The sequence below is a fragment of the Macrobrachium rosenbergii genome, chromosome 7 (assembly GCF_040412425.1).
Source record: "Macrobrachium rosenbergii isolate ZJJX-2024 chromosome 7, ASM4041242v1, whole genome shotgun sequence".
NCBI classification, from domain to species: domain Eukaryota; kingdom Metazoa; phylum Arthropoda; class Malacostraca; order Decapoda; family Palaemonidae; genus Macrobrachium; species Macrobrachium rosenbergii.
This window is the reverse complement of record NC_089747.1, coordinates 19569911-19585953: the sequence shown is the minus strand read 5'-3', so window position 1 is coordinate 19585953 and position 16043 is coordinate 19569911. Positions and strand designations below refer to the sequence as shown.

The 16043-nt window shown below is 37.3% G+C and overlaps 1 protein-coding gene across 3 annotated transcripts; it reads left to right on the top strand.

Annotated features, from left to right (window-relative positions):
- Nucleotides 1-817: 817 nt before the first annotated feature.
- On the top strand, nucleotides 818-13888 carry LOC136840215 (transcription factor Adf-1-like). 3 transcript variants are annotated; one of them, XR_010853559.1, is made up of 3 exons: nucleotides 819-1058; nucleotides 5908-6597; nucleotides 12117-13888. XR_010853559.1 is itself a non-coding variant. In XM_067106757.1 (2 exons), exons 1-2 carry the CDS (start codon nucleotides 923-925, stop codon nucleotides 12713-12715), a joined length of 735 nt encoding a protein of 244 aa, XP_066962858.1. In that variant the 5' UTR covers nucleotides 818-922; the 3' UTR covers nucleotides 12716-13888. The 3 variants fall into 3 exon arrangements, 2 of the variants coding, with proteins under 2 accessions (XP_066962858.1, XP_066962859.1); XM_067106757.1 differs by lacking the exon at nucleotides 5908-6597 and having other exon boundaries at nucleotides 818-1058; XM_067106758.1 differs by lacking the exon at nucleotides 12117-13888 and having other exon boundaries at nucleotides 5908-8614.
- The last annotated feature ends 2155 nt before the right edge of the window (nucleotides 13889-16043 follow it).

Sequence of the window (16043 nt, the reverse complement as noted above, 5' to 3'; positions counted from 1 at the left end):
TTCTTTGCAGGATGCGCATTTATCTTATAATGTTCTAAATTAATCTCCTAGTGCTTTTGTTTCTAGCTTTAATTAATGTCATTTTTTATACCATCCACAATCATTTTTTCAGGTTCATGATAAGCTTGACTTTGTCCTCAATCTGTATTTTTTTTTTTTACTGCAGTTACAGCCTCGATTTATAAATAGTTTCTCCTAGATCCCCGCTTACATCATAAGCCCATGCCTACAGCATGGTTTTACTCATTACTTTCAACTTCTGTTCCCTATGATCTCTTTCACCTCCTCAGAGCATCTGATGCAGAACCAATATAAGCTTTTCATCTTTTTTTGTAATTTTATTTGATTTCATTTGAGTCTTACCCAGTCTTATGTTCGGTGCTGTCCTCCTCTACTCTGCAGTTATCACAGACTTCGTCCTTATATCTTCCCCGGTAGTTAGCTTTCAGGTTCAAGATATTCAGCCTGGTTTTCATTATTATGCATACATCCTTTGTTTCTAGTTTCCTTAGATACTTATTTTCTTCAAAGTTATCTATGAATCTCAGCTTCATTTCTTTCTTCGTTTCTTTCAATGTCTCTTCGATATCTTGCTTTATTCTTCTCTTTATTACTTTTTTCAGTTCTTTTTTGGCATATTTTCTAATTTCATTTATATCTATATTATATTTTTTTACCTATATTTTCTACGCCTTTTGTCCAGCACTGTCCGTAAGGGGCTCTTAACTCATCTTCTATTATTTCTTTGATTAGTCTTTTCTCGTCTGAATTTATAATGTTGTGGAATAGCATTATTTTCTTGTATTCAATTCGATGGGCTACTGGCCATTTTCAACTATGTGTAGCCGAGTCCTCTTCTTTCCGTTTAGAGTTGGAATTAAACGTTACAATCACGGAAGTGAGCTGTGGTAAACTGGCAAATATGGACGATATTGACGATGAAGCTATTATTGAAGCTGTCAAACTACATAAAGCTATTTACGACAGAACTAAAAATACCAACAGGAAAGCTATTGATGGCCAGTGGAAAAAGATCGCTGAAGAGCTCGGGGTTGACGGTAAGAATGGTTGATTTCGTTCTGGATCGTATATCCTGGAAACGACTCTTTCCGCAATGTACCAAAACGACAGGTTTATTTATCTTTGGTTGTTTACCGCCGAACTCGAATGATCAAGTGTAGTGTTATACTACGGTGCTTCTTAATGATACGCCATAATAAGCAACAAAGTGATATCTTTTGAGTGTTGTGGAAATTGAGACTCGTTGGCATTTAGGAATCAACTCGAGAATGAAATCGATGTGTACAAACAGTTGAAAATATATTAGAATAGGCTACCCGTCATGTCAGTATACTAGTATGATAAATTACCATTTAGTCAAAGAAGGGAATGTGGTTTTTATATTTATAACTAGTTTTTTTATTATCCTATCCATATTGTTAATATTTAGCCTGATATGACTACCGTCGGAAAGGGGATTGTGGATGGGGTAGAAACAAACTTTTGAAAAGCTCTAGATGTAATGGTATTATAGCCTTTGATGTAATGGCATTATAGCCTATGTGTAAAATGATGCTGTAAGTCATTAGGCCCAACCTCCAAAAAGTTCCGATGTGTTATTCTACTTGGCCAAAGATGCATACCTCTTTACCTAACCTAGATTACAACATCCTGCCTGACCTAACCTGCCCCAAATCCAGGAAGCAGCATCCTATCGGAATCCCCCAAACCTTATCCAAAAAGTACAAAATTAACAGTTCAAGGGATGTACAGGGTACTTAACCTTGGATGTACCATCTTAACTTATAGCAAACCCCCCTGTACCTTCCTTTAAAGGTATTTTGGAGGTCAAAAATTATCGATCATCACTGCTTGGAGAAGTGACCTGGAAACTAATAATGGTTAACTGTGTGGTTCTCATTCCCTCTTCAACCAAGTATCTGTAGGCTCTGTGTTCATCACTATTAGACCCCGTGCTTTTATTAATATTTTTCATTTACGGCCCAGGAGTAACAAGTTACACGGGGTGGTTTATTAATGGTAGAAAACCATATTTATTTAGCCCAGGCTTTATACCACACCCAACAAGGGCCACTTAATTAAATTACTTAACTCTGATAGGGCTGGTGCAAAGGATGTGTTATTAATGATAAAATTAAAATATTTTTTAAGTAATTTCAATACTTTAAGAGTTTAATTTGTTCCTGTGAAAATACAAACCAGGTAGCTGGGGCAATCCTCTTGTCTAAGATTAGCCGAGATTGTGTATTGAGTACCCTGCCCATAAGCTAGTCGACACCCATAGGTGCTGGAGAAGCCGTATGGGACTTCTTAGGAGAGGCCATCTGGATTTCTTGGTCTACCTTCTGCAGGAGGCGAAGACAGCCCTTGCACTTCTTCCCCTCCTGGCTCAGGTCGTGCTCTCCTGCCCTGAGGGAAATTGCAATAATCAGTGTCCTAGGGCATCTTTATGGGAAGGAAGACTGCCACTGGAAAATTTAAGAGCCCTGAGCTCATAGCAGACGATGTCATAAAGGTTGCAGCAACAGCAGATTTTGCAGTCAGTCTGTAAGGGTAGATGAATGATCCAATTCTGTCATCCAGGAGGGGGATTGTACTTCGGGAAGGGAGGTCATTGGCAGCAAGGAGGAGGAATTAAGCTAACACTTGAAGGCTATGTCTTCTACTGAAAACTTAATTGTGAATTCTTCAGTACAATGGCAACTGTGCTGAATCTGATAGGGAGATGAGTACAGTCTTAAAAGTGGGGATCTACTTTAGAACAAACCCATTCCTAACATCCTTCACATCCAAAAATGGCCTTTCTTGAAAACACAAAATACAATTGTAACTTAGCAGATAGGAGAGCACAGTAAGATGTCTCCACATGACAATGGCTGAAGCAAAATGGCTAGCGATGAGAAGTGAGTGATGGATATGCTCTCCACCCACCCCTATAACTACCAGTTACTGCCTTATTACCAACTTCAATGACTGTTCAAACTTGCACTTTGGATATGCTTATATAAAAGGTGATGGTTTGTATTATCATATGAACACATTTTTTAACAAATTTTTCAAGTGATGCAGATTCTTCCTAGATAAATGAACTGGACTTTTTTTTTTTATATATGATATTTACCACCTCAAACAACCTACTTTGTCCTTGATGCTGTCTCCCTCTTATCCCACCTTGACCATAAGTTAGCTAGTTTGAGAAGTTTCAAAGACTGATTCCAGCTCACAATAGTTTGTACTGTATACCCAGGAAAAACACAAATTACAATACTTTAAATATTTTTCCATTTTTTAAACTATTACTCCCATGTACTAGTTCTTAACACTGCATGTGTGTGTGTGAGGGGGGGGTGTGGAATTAGGGGTAATTCTTATGTAACATTGTGTATTCCTGTTTGGCAAGGTGCTGTTCCTCGCTGGGTGAGCGGGTTCCGTTCTCAGCTACCACTCTGTTGGTCGCGAGTTCGAATCTCCGACCGGCCAGTGAAGAACAAGAGAAATTTGTTTCTGGTGATAGAAATTCATTTCTCGCTATAATGTGGTTCGGATTCCACAATAAGCTGTAGGTCCCGTTGCTAGGTAACCAATTGGTTCTTAGCCACGTAAAAATAAAATCTAATCCTTCGGGCCAGCCCTAGGAGAGCTGTTAGTCAGCTCAGTGGTCTGGTTAAACTAAGATATACTTTTTTTTTGGCAAGGTGCTTGCTAGTCTTGGCCGATAGGATTATAGCCAGTTTGTTTCACTACACTGTTGGCTTTATAACTTTACAATGGTGATGAGGATCATTATAAGTACCTATAATTATTTATAAATGTTCCTAACCCTTATAATTCATAGTGAATAAATTATAATGCTATTAAAATTTCTGAGGTCGTTATTAAAATACAGCCAGCTTTTCTAAAATATAATTATTTTCATATTCAAACCCAATACTTTATGATAACCTTTATGTACATCCCACAAACTTTCAGACACTCATTTTACACATTTGGGTTCCTCAGGCCCTCTGTTAGCAGATGGACAATAATATTAAGTTTTTTGGACCAGCTACAAGGTAGACAATATTAATGCAAGGTACAGAGGAATTCTGGATTGGGCCAATTCCTATAAAATTATGGTTATGTATAAGAAAAAAATAAATTCTGTTTTTAAAATGATATATTTGTGACATTATAAACCTATTACAGTATTTTACTATAGTCCAGGTAGCAAAATACGAAAAATTTCGAAGTTTCAATAATTTTACTAGCAATTTTTTGAGAGTTTGTGGGTGCACTGCTTGGCTTAATTAAATGATGACAAGGAGTACATTATATCTAAACCTTCTTTCAGGGACCAAAAATACCTGGCTTCTTGGTTCAATGGTATCAAATGGGGGGAGGTTAAAAGACTTAGTTTAGGATGCAGAAGTAGATCTCCAAGATGGTAATGGATGTTCTTCAGATGTAGCTTTGTCAGAATTGTCCATTCAGATAAGCTGTAACACCCATACTCGGTTTCCAAAAGTTTTGTGTAAGCTCATATTTTTGTCTAAACTAAAGGTAAATTACATTCTAAGTTCCATCTAGCACATGACGATGGCTAAGGACAGTATTTCAGAAAGGTTGTATGAGATTTGAGGAACTCTGATGATCTACCTGTTTGTCACAAGGCTCATCAAGAAGCTTCCAGTGTTTTGCTTTCCAATACCAGATCTTGGTTGGTGATGGATAATGCCTTCTAATACCCTGGGGATAATTTCGACGTCTATGCCTTTCTGTTGGGTGATCAAGATGACACTGGTGGTGTCTCATTGCCTGCATGCCGGGTGGGGTGGCTTCCCGATCTACTGTCTGTCGTAGTTTAGGCACCGAGAGAGAGATTTCACCCATGACCCACTCTTCTTTATCGACTACATATTCTGAAGTACCACCAGGCAGTGCAGTCCTTCCAGTTACACATGTGGAGGTTATCCAGCAGATACTGTGGTAGAGAGACTTTTCTCACAGAACTGTACAAGAGATGTATGGTACTTCTGCCATTTCTCTGCGAATGTGTACCAAGGTAGGTGAGGCATCTGTGCTTGGTATTGTAGAAAGGCTCTCCTGTTGCAAAATCTGTTTAACGAATTGCAGACTTCCTAGTGTACCTTCACTGAGACAAGTTCCTCTTAGTCTTTGAGGTAGCTATTGCTCAGCTTACAGCTAGGGAATGGATCTCTTTGTCAATAGAGTTATGCATGCTCTTGGCTATGAGTTAACAGCAATTATTTTTAGATCAGAAATGCTGTATACTCTCATTAGAATTAATACCTATGATTGAAGAAGGCATTTTATAATTTAGAAGTTTTACTCTTTTAATTGACAATAGTTAGAAAAATAATGAAGCAATATTCATACTTGCATACCATGCAATTCTCAGCAATACTGTGCCTGGTTAACTTGAATGGTGTAGGTATATGTCACACAACACTGAGTACTGAATCTGTAATTTTTAAATCTTCATTTAAGAACTATTGGAAGTTTTTCTTTTGTGATAATATTGTAAGAAATTGATAAGCATCTGAATTTTAATAATGAAACTCATGAAACTTTTAGTTTACAAGCATCTATCAAGACCAAGGGAAATGCAAAATTTTGGTATTATGATAAAGACTAAAGTGGGATTTAGAGTAGCATAAACTGAAAACACATCAAGTCAGAAAATTTATTTAATTTAACAATTTATAAATACCTTTCTAATGTGCTGATTCATAAGAAGCCAAAAACGTGCTATCATATGAAATTGAAATAATAATACTGTATAGACTTAAGGGTAATGAATGTCTCAGGTATTTCAGCAATTAACTTATAATTTTACCTGGATCCAAACATGCATTGTTAAGAACTTCTCTTTCTCTTGTTTTACAGTTGAAAATCTTAAGTACCGATGGTGTTACCTACGTGATACATTTGTGAAGAAATACAGGATTCTTCAAAAGAAGAAGGCAGGGATTTGTAAAAAACAAGTAACCAAATGGCCATTGTATGAAAAAATGGCCTTTTTGATTCCTTACATGAAGTCACCTCGGGATCCATCACTGAAAAACATTCCCGGTCCTGTACAAGACCATTTAGACAATAACCCCCATGTTACAAAGACTGAGCGGATGGAGGCTCTGAACTGGTGCCCTGAGTCTTCTGCTCCAAACTGTGATGATAGTGAACACTTCCTAAGAAGTCTCTTGCCAATTTTAAAAAAATTAGATCCAGTCACAAAACTGGAATTCAGGCTTGAGGTTCAGCAGCTCCTTCTGCATTTTGCCAGACAAGCTGAGTTGTGCTCACCTGATGCTGAACCTGACACAAAGATAATTGTTAACAATTCGACAGAAACAGAATATGCTGTGGAATCGCTAGAAGAATCCTTTGAAAATTCCTAAAATTTCAAGTGATACTGAGCAGTTGTGTGTGACTAGCATTAAAATGGCAAGCTTGGTGGTATACTGTAATGTACAATAAATGATCTCTAAAGTTTGTGCAGTACCAGATGCCATGCAGTTCTTGTTTAAAACAGATTTTTTCAGAGTACAGTTTAACACAGTGGAAACAAATACTATGGTAATACTTAAGTGCTTTTGTTCTCTGTCCTTAAGAGCTTTCTTGGACCACCACTTGTTACAGTGTTATCTTTGGCCAGATGAATTAAACTTCTGGGTTTTTAAGAAATATTTCAAAATATTGTCCATTACTGTATTGCATAGTCCTGTAGATAGAAACTTAATAAGAAACCTCTTCAATACACATTTTAATCTTTATAAAAAGACCTTGGGAAGCCTCAGTAGTTTACCAACAGCACTGTTCATAAGCGTTCCTACGGAAATACAAATCATCACCTTTAATATTTGGAGTATTTCTCAGTGCAAGCTGCGAATGGTTGTTGAAGCTTACTAATAAGGGGTTAATTGGTGGTAGGTGGATGAGTGGAGGGAGTCACAACATCACACTTTCTCTATGGCCATGGATGAGTTAAAAATATTTGCTACACTCTGACCATCTGTTAAGCTGAAGCTGTTTCATCTTTTTATATTGTGTGAGTAGATTGTGTGTGTGTGTGTGTGTTTTCTGTTCGACATGGATGTAAACAAATATTTGGTCAATGAAGGTGAGAAGGAAGTGAGCAGGTGTTTAGCTGCTTTGTTTGTGATAGTGGATCTGGACAAGTTTTGTCATTCAGCAGTGGTAGATCCAGCAGCAATGACTCTTTCCTAAGAGGAGAGTAATTACTGGTCTCCACAGTGGAAGAGGTTCAGCAATTAGGGCAGGAAAGCCAAAATATATTAGTGTCTTGGGGGAGTTATTCTGCCTCCGAATCTTCATCTCCTTCCTTCCAGACTACCCTCGTTCTCTCCCTGCCAGGGGCAAGTGTGTGTGTGTGTGTGTGAGGGCTGGTGACCAGCAAGTGCTCTCTCACAGTGTGTAATCCAGGTATGCACGTCAAGGCCATGGCACATACTTGTAGTTCATCACTGCCTAGTTCTACTTTATGTGCTGCTCCTGGTATGTCTGTTTTGCAGCATTTTTTCAATCACTTAGCTTTAGTTGATGGGTCACCTGCTGCTGCTCTTCTCAATAAGGAGCTCAACATGGCTGAGCAATCTTAGCAGTCATGTTGCCTAGCTGAGGCGAGTAAGACCAGATGGAGTAAGGGAGAAACACAAGTGCTTATCTTCTCCTTCCTCCTTGTTCCCTAGCTCTTTCTCCTCCTCATCTTCAGCTCCCATCTTCCTCTTTTAGGAAAAAGGATAAAGGAAACTCAATGAGATTTCCAACTTTTGCTCGAAAAGTTATTTGGCAAAGTACGTACACCTGAAATTGCCCAGTCATTGGGGTATTATAATGAATTGTAAGCTCAAGAAAAAATTATATAAATATCCAAAGTATTATGAAAAGAAAACCATACCACTGCCATGCATTAACTGAAATTTCTTGCCATCCACCCAATATTACAGTACATGGTGTTCTTTTCACCTAACCTAGACAAACTCTAGACGACAATGTTTCATCTATTTCGATTATTAGCCTCCTCATGAAATTTAATGAAAGAAATTATTAAGATACTCTTTATCCTTACTCACATAGCCAGATGTCTTTTTATTTCTCGACAATGAGACAAAACAATTATTGAAAGCCCAACATTCGTTCGTGTTTGATCCGTGTAGACTATTTGATACAAGTTCTTTCACGTGCTTGTATTGTTATATTATCTATATAAATTGGCATATGCACGATTTATATTAGAAGGTGTTTGTGTTCTTTGTATACATAGGCATTCAGATGAATTATTGAAGAAATAGTTTGCATCTTTATCACAGTCAGACTGCGATATCAGAAACACTGGTTTTAGCCCATCTCAAGCTAGTTACACACACTGCCACATCTACTCAAGACCAATGTTGGTGAGTGGAAATATGGAATGAAAGAGACTATAGCAGAGGGAACTGGGCCAAGAGCTGATGATCCACTAAAGTCGAGCTAATGAAGATGTGTGTGACTTGAGCCACTGGTGCTACTGAAGACAAGTGTGTGGCAAGAGCCATGGATGTTACTTGTAGTTTATAAAGGAGAGTGACTTGATGATTTAAACTTTTCATTTTTACCCTTATGAACTGAGTAGGAGGTTCTTTTGAATAGTTAATAACATCAGTGGAGCGACCAGTGGGTAAATATGGATACCTCTTAACAGGTCTTTCATGCCAGGAGAGTAAACACTATGGGAGGTGTGACTGGAGGTAGAGTGCATAGAACAACCTCCACACATGACAAAAGCATCAGTAGCACTTTCGTAGGAGATCTGGGCAGCTCGTGGGATGCTATTACAGTTGATGGAACTGGAGCTGCTTGCTGCAGAGGTTAGTGTTGTGCAAAGCACTGGTGCCAGTGGAATCAATTGTATCTAGTGAAGCAAGTGAGTAACATGAGGCATGAATGCCAACATAAGTTGAAGAAACTTCCAAGCCGTCTGGAGATGGACCTGACCACTTGCAGTTAGGCAGGTTACAATCATCAGATTCTGAAAGAGGAGCAAGGTCATCAGGTAAATCATTCCATAGCTTTTCAAGCTATTTTCCTTCTGCATATGCTAGCAGAGAATAAGTAGTTCTACAACTTGTGTATCTTTGAAGACATGAAGGAAGACTCGGGAAGGGCAGGACATGCAAGGGATGGCATAGATGCATTCTCTTGTGGAAGCTTTGCATATCGTGTGGTGTTTTCCTGGTCAAAACATATATGTATTCTAAGCTTGTCTTTCAGTCATTATTCCAAACTAAACCTCTTCCATCTCTAGCCACTTCTTTCATTATAAAGTACTGCATGAGGAAGTAAACAGCTTAGGTGATAACATTTTCCAATAGCACACCACTTTACTGTAAATTCACTTAAACAAGACTCTATTAACATCAACTTTGCATCTGCTAATCCAAAGATAATTTCAATAAATTTTACATATTTTAAGGGAATACCAGTGATGTAAGACATACGTAATATTGGTAGTGGACATTGTCAAATGCCTTATCATAATCAACGAGCTTTCTTAGAAGGGGATTATTAAATTCCATCTACTGCTGCAAAATAAATCTTTATAAAAATATTTGATCTAGACAACTGCCTCGACTCAAACCCAGCTTTCCCATCTGTAAAATTTGTGTCAATTTTGTTCACTAGCTTGTCAATGCTCAGCATGTTGAATACAGTATGTTCATTACAACCAACGTGTGATGCTTCTCAAGCTACTACATTCAGTCAGGTCACCTTTCTTTGATGTCTCTGCAATGACCTATTTCCAATCATCACACTTTGTTTCCTTATTCTAAAATCCAAAAAGTATTTGTAGCAAATATAAAGATCATTACAAATATTAATGGTAAAAATAATTATGTACATCCCAAGTGTGTAAAGGTAATTATACTATCATAATTCATATAAAAAACAAATAACAGTGTTTATCTTTAGTGATAAATCATAAAATAAAAGATAAACTAAACAAGAAACATAACCTAGTTATGCCAACACCGAAAAAACTATAAGCCAAGCTGAGCAAAGGTGAGAGGAATTCCAAAATCTAGTGCAAGCTCCCAACCCCAAAAGTCTTACAAATAAATCCAACAAGTAACAATTTAAATATATACTTGTAACCCATCCAGTTATATACACAATGGACAAAACTAAATATCATCTGCACTAAGGGTTCTTGTGTGGAATGTGCAGAGATTTTGTTGATGCAAAATAAGGCTGTCCTATAGTAGTGGGCTTGCAATTAAACACAACTTGACTTTGTAGAAGGCCATTAAAACCTCCACCACCTGAGTTATTGTAGGAAACATTTACCCATATGTTTGTCTATGTGTCCAAAGGAAACTTAAAATGTTACAGATGGATTTCAATGAAGGGTTGCTCTCACAGCAGCAGCAGCAGCAGCACTGAGGTCATATCCTGGAGGATTTTCTTGATGAGGCTCCTGACCCCTTGTAGCAGTCCGGATTGGGACAGAAGGAAAGATGGAAAGGACAGAGGAGAGTAACCAAAAGAAGGGAAGTAGTGGAATACTGATATCATGGAAATTGTGTTTCCTACTTTGACATACTGCCTTCCATTGATCCCCCAAGGAAAAGCAACGGAATTCACAGGTGAAAACTGTCACTGTATGAATTCTCAGGAAGATTTTTTGTACAGAGACACACATGGAACAATGACTAGACAATACATATCCACCTAGCACACCCCAAGAGGAGGAAGACATTGCTCCTACTGAGAATGGGACACTTTTGAAGGTCTTGGAAGATCATCCAAAGGAGAGACTCGCAATCACCACCTTCAAATGGGTCTTTAGACTGAAACAGGATGAGATAACAGAAGGATGGAGTGAAAGACTCAAGAACAGGGAGACTGCAGTATTTCCTACTTCCACCTTACTGTCTTGCATTCAACCCCTCACTGCAGATCTGGAGGATGACAGTCAAAGAGCCCTTGCTGAAACAGAGAAATAGGGCAACCATCAAAGACTAATAAAAGAATCAACAATTGTCTCAGGGCATACAACTATGATGGATGAGATTGGGTATGTATCCTCAATCACCATCGCAGGGTCATATGCAGTTTAGCGACGTTCCTGCATTTCGAATGTCTGTTCAGTACGACCTGTTACATGGGAGAATTAGGGGTAAGAGGTCAAATTCATAGGAGGTAGAGAAGGGCATGGCTGCATTCACATCACAGAGAAAGAGGAGGGAGAGACGGAAGGGTCAGAGTAGAAAGCTTTCCCAATCTCTCTGAAGTCCCACAAAAGGTTGGTCATGAAATTCATGACTAACTGATAGTGCCTCCCAGTAACTGGCCCCAGTGGAGGGAACAAAGACTGGCATCTCTCACAAAAGACAATGATCACAGAAAATTCCAAAGGATAACAGGGACAAGATTCATGATGCCTCCCCCCTATTTGTTATTGGTCTGAGGACAGAGAAAAAAAGGAGAGCATTGGAAGGACAGAAATGGAACCCACACCCGCTCCTTTGGAGAAGTTCACATACTACCACACTGTTTCTCTAGCACAAACCAAAAGTCTTATTGTAAAGAGAAAGGTGCACCATGTAAATACTTCATAATGCAGTAAACCTCATAAAAGCATTATAAGAGATACAGGCTGCTCCTAGAGAAATAAAACAAATCAAGATCATTGTTCTTGTATCCAAGACATACTGAATAACCACTAAACACAGATTTGAAATATATAATAAAGTCAAGCTTCATGACTGGTGTGACTGTACAGAAAAGTAGGGATGTCTTGTCTCTACAATGGGTGTAGAAAAAGTGATGGGTTACAAAAGGTGAGTAGGCAGTAGCCAGTCATTCTCTTGCATGTCACCAATTAACCACCTTGTTATCAAGCTTCACTAACTATTTCCACCTCGCACCAAGAATACTCTTACATAAATGGCTCTGGTTTGTATTCTCAGAGGAACAAACTTTTTTTTTTTCCTTATTTAATGAAAAATTATTTATGCTGTGACTATATATATATATATTAGTAACTTTCTACTTTGATTAAACTGTACAGTAATGTATTTTTTCATCCTTTCCAGAAGCATGCATAAGAAGACGATGGAGTTGTCTTCGTGACTATTTCTTGTTTCAACATAAGATTCTTCTGGGTAAGAAAACAGGGAAACATGGTAAAAGAAAAAAGAAATGGCCACTTTATGACAAAATGGCTTTCTTGATTCCTCAGTTGAGATCAAGACAGGATATTCAAGCTCTAACCTCAGCTGGACAAAATTCAAATCAAAATGAAATAGAGTGCAACAGTAAGTCAACTGTGTTTCATCCAAGTGACAGAAACAAATCTGATCTAGTCAGCATTGAATCATCAGTAGTTCTGCCTGTGGAACCTGACTTTATGGAGCCTCTTACTAAAATCCAGCACACTGCCCCAGCTAAGTCTCTCAAAACTTGCTTGAGTAGCCAAGGAAATTTTTACTCTTTCAGAGACAGTGCCAACCTTGATGATGATACTCATTTTATCATGAGTCTGTTACCTATGATGCGAAAACTTGATCCTCTCACTAGACTTGAATTCCGTATAGAAGTCCAGTCACTTCTTTTGAGATGCCAGAAGAAAGCAACATCTGCATCTCCTGATGAACCTCCAAGAAAAATCACTGTCTGGTCTTCACAACACTAGCTCTGAGATAGTAATTTTGATTGAAGGTATTATCTGAGAAACTCTTGTTGCCTTATAACAATGAGCAACCCATCGTTGCACAATAAATATATTTTTTTTTTTTATGTATGACCATCTAAAACTGTTGATATATTTTTCAAATCACTAAGCTAGTGTAGCCTCTTTTCCCACAGAAACTAGTTAAGGACTTTTTAGTAAAAAAGTAGATATTGTAGCAAGTTTATGAGATGTTTTACATACATATAAAAAACTAATTTAAAGATTTACATCTAAACCTGCCAGATGATATACAGGTACTGTATAAACTATTTTGAAATTATAATTTAGTTTACTTATGTTACACATCTGACTTGTCATTCACCATGATTACACACTTCTCTATGGAAGCATAGTAATAAGCATTAGATTGGTAATGTGCTTTGTCCCAAAAATCAATCTGTTATTAATATTGACACTACACCATTCTTAATAACTGACAAGAAATTTGGTATACAGTATATTGAGGAAATTGTTTTTCCTTTCTGTATAAAATTGTTTCCACCTTGTGTGTTGTGTGCTGTAACACCATGTTTATTTCAATCAAAAGCACATAAAGGAAATTTTAAACCTGTTCTGTATTTAAAGATATAAAGCAATAAAGCATTCCTTCACAATATCCTTTACTTTTGTCAATACATGGACAGTATAGCAACAAATGCAACTAGTCCAGAGCACATGATTAATGGCTATAGCAAGCAAGTAAACTCTGTAGGGATGTCTCTCCACTTACAAGTGCTCAACATTTTTTCACTGTATAAGTGCAAAGTTTGTAAAGACGTCTTCTTTACCCATTAATTATGATCATGTATCACATCTATTAACGCAGCAAGAATCTCATGTATATATTTGTATGTAAAATTTCCTGGCCTTTTCGCCAATATATATTTTATCACTGTATGTACATTATGTCTCTTGTTATTATTTGATTGACTGTTAACAAACAAACACAAATTGCTCTCACTCAGCGTACGGGTCACGGAGACCTGGGGTCAGGCACCACATTTCCGTCCGCAAGCTGCTATGTATACCTTATGCCCAGGTAATAAATCGTTACGGGCTGCTCTCAGAGCAAGAGCCTATGCTGGCACAAGGCCAGCTAAATCTGAAACAACATAATAAATCAATCAGTACCCAGTTCTGTCTTCTTTGACCCCACAAACTCTTACAGTTCGGTGGAGAAGAGCAAGGTGACCCATTTTTTCATGTTACTGTAATGTTTTGTGTCTATTTCATAATTGTTTTTTGCTATGCTGATATTTCAGATGTGATAGTTTTAGATGAATCATTTAAATTGAATGTTAGTGTGTAAATTACAGGTTAGTTAGGTGAGGAACTAGGTGGAACTGCTGTTAACTAAAATAACTAGAAAATATTCAAGTGCAGCTTATATGTCTTTGTTACTCACCGGGCTTTTTATTCATCAGAAAACCAGACCCCCAAAGTGCCAGTTGAGGTGCTGCTTTCTTATTCAATATAAATATGTACAGAAAAAAAAGTCCAAAGTGCAGTCATGGGCATATTGACTAGGCTAGCCAAAGCCTTGCTACCTTTAGGCTAGCCCCAAAGCCTAACTTTGGGTAGCATATGAAAACACACACTAATTTTTAGAAATCATAGAATCCAAAGACAAAAATTATTCATGTTGAATTTTCATAAGTGTACAGTACATTAAACTCTACCAAAAAAAAAAAAATGAAACTTGGAAGGTGAAATTTCGCACTCAAGAACTCAACAACAGTCTTGCAAGCCCAAACTATGTATTCATGACCACGTAACTATCATCAAACACATACATGCACATGTACAGTATATACCTTTGAATTTTTCGTGTAATGCATCCTGTGTATGTACAAGTACCAAAAAAAATAAAAACAACATGACCGCACTAATTACAAAAGCTCTGTGAAAGTGCTCAATGTAAGTGTGATGCTACTACATTACCCATCTGATAGAATCCCATATTACTTTCATTGTCTATGGGTCCTGTTTTTTATGCACTCCCATCAGACTGTTTGATCTTCAGTCTGCAAAATTTGCATATGTTTGCACAGTGAAAAAGGTGCAGTACAATGAGTGCAGAAATGAAGGATTATTTTATAAAAGAGTATAAACACACTACTGACTTTTAAGAATTCAAAAGGAAATTATAAAGGTATTGCCTTTTGTTATTGTTTGTACTTTGTGACTACATACGCCCCTTAGGCACCAGGCCCAACTGGGAACAATGGAAAAAATTTATATTGGGTATGTTTTGAATTATGTGTATGTTCGATTTCAATATTATGACCATCTCTACATACTGTATAACACAGTGCATTTTTGTAATTTAAAGTGAATATATGGTGTACTGTATTATTTGTACATACACAGTGCAGTTAGTATTAATGAAGATGAAAATTTCCTATTAGGCTGCATAACTAAGAGACAAATAAAACAATGATCAATTCCATCTCTCACTCACTGTACAAATGATCTGAATGTAATATTTCTCTGTTCTACATTCACATCTACAGTATGTACTGTAGGCTACCGTACAGATAAAGAACTTTTATGTGAATGTGTGATCTCTCTACCAACAACAACAAAAATATTCGTGATACCTGTCACCTTTCATCTAAATTCTTTTGGTAACTGATGGTAATAATGGAGTTTCAGTTCCTACATGGTGAGATTAATAAAGTGAAACAGACACATTACGTTACGCTATGAATCTAATGACAATGTGCCAGGTGTGCTACTGCTATGAATGAGATTGAAACGCCTAACAATGAAAGACTCTCCGAGATCCTAGGGTGTCACGAAACAGTTAAAGTTGATGGAGTTTCTTTTATTGGTACAGATTCCTTTTTGAATAACATTGTAATAGAAAGTTTTTTCTTTCTCCTTTTAATTCACTGAAAAGTTGTCGGAGGATTACATAATTTTGCCCCATAAGATTTTGTGCATTCCGAAATGCTTCAGCAAAATTCTGTAATGTCCTCATCGACATTTCTCTGCTTTATTCCAGTGTGTCCGTCTTCTTTGGAGATGATTACCATCATTACCAAAGAATATTACTCAAATACCAACAAAATTCATCCATAAACACTAAACAACATGAGTTAGCTCAAGAGAACTTTCCCCACCCTCCCTGCACCAAGTTGCAACCATATTAATAGTCTAACGCTCAACCTATTACAGTATGTTCTAGTAAACATTCTAGTAAACACAATACATCGAAACCTGATAACTTTGCTTCATATATAATGAAAAATTTCATGTTGATGCACATGAGGATACTATCTTTGTT

What these genes read in the sequence shown, in the direction of transcription:
- LOC136840215 (XM_067106757.1), top strand. Translation starts at nt 923, where the DNA reads ATGGACGATATTGACGATGAAGCTATTATTGAAGCTGTCAAACTACAT. An exon ending in TGAAGAGCTCGGGGTTGACG is followed by an intron (nt 1,059 to 12,116) that starts GTAAGAATGGTT and finishes CATCCTTTCCAG; the next exon opens with AAGCATGCATAAGAAGACGA.